This window comes from Pyxicephalus adspersus, chromosome 1 (assembly GCF_032062135.1).
Source record: "Pyxicephalus adspersus chromosome 1, UCB_Pads_2.0, whole genome shotgun sequence".
Lineage (NCBI taxonomy): Eukaryota > Metazoa > Chordata > Amphibia > Anura > Pyxicephalidae > Pyxicephalus > Pyxicephalus adspersus.
Window position 1 is genome coordinate 127469731 of NC_092858.1, and position 4621 is coordinate 127474351.

The 4621-nt window shown below is 33.7% G+C and overlaps 1 protein-coding gene across 1 annotated transcript in view; it reads right to left on the reverse strand.

Annotated features, from left to right (window-relative positions):
* LOC140341366 (amine oxidase [flavin-containing] A-like) overlaps positions 1-4621 on the reverse strand; it is a gene marked incomplete in the record, with an annotated part of 55058 nt that overhangs the window by 19361 nt on the left and 31076 nt on the right. Inside the window, 2 exon segments of the mRNA XM_072427067.1 lie at positions 1286-1445; positions 3210-3250. Coding sequence (XP_072283168.1) covers positions 1286-1445; positions 3210-3250 — 201 coding nt within the window.

Below are 4621 nucleotides of genomic sequence, written 5' to 3' on the forward strand. Positions count from 1 at the left end.
ATGTTTTAAACCAAGGTATGTGGCAGAGAAGAGTTAGAATAAGAAAAACACCTCCCAAATGCCAAAATGCCTAGAAAAGCCGCATTCGTTTCAAGACGGGGAATTTTGAGTGTTTATAGGCATTTTTGGGGGTTTGGGAGGCGTTTAACACTTGCCAAGTGCTGTAGAGTGTGTTTTTCTTTACAGCCCATTTAAAAACTGCTCGGGTGTGGACTGACCCAGTCAGTGAATTATTGAAAATTTCAAACGTGGGAGTTTAAACACTCAAACACACTTTAAACACAGGGGAAACAGTGGGTGTAAACTTACTTCTAAAGTGAACCTGTGCCTAGATCGTGTACACTACAGTATTTAAATATTTTAAACAAATTAAAAAAATTCTTTTTAGGAGTTTTGACAATGATTAGGTTTACATTAAAAGCACCTAAACAGGACAGGAGTAGCTGGTTTTAAAGTTTCTTTTTCAGCATGTGAAAAATATGTAAGTAGTTTACATGTTCATAGTCTGGGCACAAGTACTTTTTTAAGGCGTTTATAATCCAAACCCCCATTTATTGACACTCATGTGGCCTAAAATTATGTCCCTATTCATGTGTAAACAGTTACCACTGGGTCCACTTCATCCTGGACATGCATGTCTGATCCTTATTCATTCGTGGGGATATGATATTTGTGGCGCTCTCAAGCTATCCTGAGTATGGCTCACCCCAAAGGGGAAACAATGGGGCCATATGGTTCATACAAACTATAGGAAGGTCCAAGACAGAACATTTTTCATGAGTTGTACCAAAGGTATAGTTGTCTCTTAAGGCAGTACTTAGGGTAATCTGTAAACAATTGAAAGAGATGTTAACTGTTTAAATTGCCAAAAATGTTTTGTTTGGGCATTTTTGTAATCCAGCACCCTTGCCAGACAACACAGCCAGGTATGCAACCTCCTTACAGGTTGCATGGCAGTTACACAACACAGCCTTGTTAAAGTTTGGGTCTTCCTGGTATGTTTCCCTCCCATAGGCATATTAGAATAGCAGAACCCTAATAAAAAGCAACAGGGGCCTTACCGGTTTGGTGTACTAGCCCTTCCCTCTCCTAGAATGCTACAGTGTTAGCGGAATGTAGACACATTTATTTAGTTCATGAATACATAAACCTATTCAATTGTATTTTAAATCTGCTTTGAGTTGAGCTTTTAAAACAGAGTTCAGCTTTATAAGTGTACCAATATGAGATAATATTTCTTATCTATGTCTCACAGTAAAATAAAACTGTTTAATTAAATGTTTACCCATTTTTCTCCAAAATGCTTCCTTGTAGTACATCATTGTTTTTATAACCGATCCCATGGGAAGTCTCTGTATTAACTGATTTCTAGTAGCTGGCAACTCCGGATTGAAATGGATTTTGGTAGTTAGACCCGGAGGTATTGCACTGATAACATACTTGGCCTGAAAATAGGCAAAACAATAAACAATCATATTAATAAACAATATACCATATTTAAATAGCTACATAAGTTTTTTTTTTTTTTAAATGATGCTTTCCTAAATTATAAGTATAATTATTTCATTATTTATATAAGCAGGCTGTGGCCTTGTGTTATTCAATTGAATTCTTTTTAAAAAATGCACCAAAAAAAAACAAAAAAAAAAAAAGCTCTGTGCTTGAGAAAGTTTATCACATGACCAGACTCTGCTAGCTTTTCTTCATTAATTTTCTATGAAGTGCAGATGTGTAAAGCACATATAAGTATGCAGTTTTTTGTTCCTATTTAAGCCAAACCACTATTTAGTAGATGAGGTTCCTAGTATGTTTTAAAGTTAGGACGGTTTATTCTTGTTACAGTGAATTAGAGAGATTAATCTAAAAAGAGCTAAAGTTGCAAAGAAAAAGTGATGTGAAATCTGTCATCTAAATAGTATTTCTTTCTTTTCCTATTTAGTTTGTTTTTTTTCCCTTAAAATCAAAAGGTACATCAAAGTATTAATAAGGTTAGGCACTTTTCCATCTTTAAATATTCAAGTAATATAATCACATGTAACAATAGGTCTTGAAAATCTGATTTAGGAAATGTTTCTTGAGGAATCATGGCCTTCTAAACTTGAAAGTGACACTTTAAAGACATTTTGTCCCCTCACCACATAGTGCTTATGCAACTCTTCAAAAAGTGCTTTGTGCAGCAAGACATAGAGACTATCTAGGGAACTTCCCCATACAAAGAACAACATTCTTATTACCAAACTTCCTATTCTCCCATAGCACATAAAACTGTACATAGGTTACTTTGGTTTTTAGTCTCATTGGCTAAATGCATTAAATGGTATATAGATGAATTGCTATAGTGCTAGCACCAAACTATTGGCACAGTCTACAAAAACAAGGCTTCACAGTCATCAGAGACTTCATTTGATCAATTTAAAGAAATAAATATTCTAGATGTGAACATGTTTGACATGTCAGCAGTACTTACAGTGTGGCCATGCAGTTTTTATAAATGCAGAGTGACATCCTTGTCTACTATAAAGTTAAATAAAACGTGTATTCAAAATCTGTAGTTTGGAAATGCAATTCTTTTAAAGGGTCTGTTCAGGATAGACCCTAACCATTTCCTTTTCTCATTTTCATCCAACTCAATACACCTTGCTGTGTTCTGTTCTCCAATTTATTCTGTACTCTTTCTGTACATTCATGAGGGTCACTTGCTTTTAAATGATCTTCTGTAAATTACTGTTCACCACCAGTAGATAGTTCTGTGTGCTCATGTATTATGTGCAACAAACTATTTAAATTGGCAACAGTTTGTTACACACTTTACCTGATGACATAGTGCCATCTAGTGATGTGACCCGAGAATAAACTACGATTCTTTTTCTAATTTAGGCAGTTTAGGTATAAAACAATTAAAATTATTATATCAATAATAAAATACATATTTAAGTATGTATGCTAGTTGATTTTTTTTTTTAAAGGTCATATATATTGTAAACCAAGGCTGTTTTTATAAATTGATGAATAAAACAGCCAGATAATTCATACCAAAAACTACAAAGTAAAACACAAAATTGTGTCAAAGTTTGCTATATTTTTAATCAGCTTCATAAATATGCTAATGTGACCCTCAATATAAAACATTCTAAATTATTAATATTAAGCTAAAAAAGGACACTTTGGTTTGATTTGTGGTCATGTGTTCCACTATTTCAGGCACTTACATGATAGATTTCATGGTTTAAGGTTTCCACAATGACATTTTCTCCTGATTGATCAAGTCTAATCACTGGTCTTTCCAACTTCACCCGATCTTGAAGACGATCCATTATCTTCTCACTTATTTGTCCTGACCCTCCAACAAACTTCCTTTCCTTAAACAAATAATTATTGTTAATTGACTTTGAAATACCTCTATTATCATTTTCTGTTTCTACGTTGCTGCTTATTTACCACCTACAAAAGATTCCAAGGAACCCACAAAACCCAAGGGGCAATTGTAATATTCAGTATCAGGGTTTATTAATAGAGATGGCCACCCCTGTATTCAAACACTGAATTACACATTCCGCATAAGTTACAGAGGCCCAGCAGTACATTGGGCCTGGTTTATTAAAGTTCTCCAACTGGAGAAATTACAATTTCATCAGTGAATCTGGATTTTTGAAATGTCATTTACTATTTGTTAGCAAATGGTTTTAATCCTAGACTGGATCCATTCCAGGTTTGCTGGATAACCCAGGTTCACCAATAACTGTTTATTTTCTCCTGTCTTAAAGAGCTTTATTAAATCAGGCCCATTGAGAGATGCACAGGGAAAGGAGTTGAGACATCCCCAAAAGCCCAAACATTTAAAACAGTGGTTACCTGGGTTGGAGCAGTTCCTGAGAAAGTGTATTTTCAGTGGAATTTGTTCTTCATAAGCAAAATATGTTTTGTAACTTATTTGGAATGACAGATGTATAAAAAATATCTGTTTTACTATCAAGTATAAATTACACAAGTGCTTTGCAAATGTAACCATAATAAATATATATCCCTTGAGATATGCAGTTAACCACAATTTTCTGTTGCTGCCAAAAACTAAATTTATTTCTTTCTTTCTGGGAATCATTGCAATAGTGTTCAGGTTATGGACAGGATTGTAACTGTATGATATTTTATTACTACAGATCCCATTCACTTGTTCAGCTGGAAACTAAAATTGCTCTTGCATGAAAAGCTGTAAAGCATTATTGATAAATGTCTTTGAAGAAATTAAAGCTGGAAGCTAAAGGGGTCAATTGAACCAAAACAGATTTTTTTTAGAGACCATAAATGTAATATTCCTGTACCAGAGTTTCTTTAAGTAAATTGATTTTATTTTATGTATTCAAGTTTCCAGCATTTTCCTTTAAAAACACTATACATGAGTTTGATGTTTTGTTAGATCCAGCTAAAAATTACTACTGGAATTATGTTAACAGTTATGGCTATTTCACAATATGCAAGTTAAAACAAAAGAAAATTGTTAAAAAAAAGTCAAAAATAAAACTTTTATCTGATTGAACTTTTCTTTTAACTGCCCACACACCAGGTTTGTGTAAATGTATGCCAAACTAGTATCAGTGTTGCACAGTTTGTTGTTTAAAGCAAC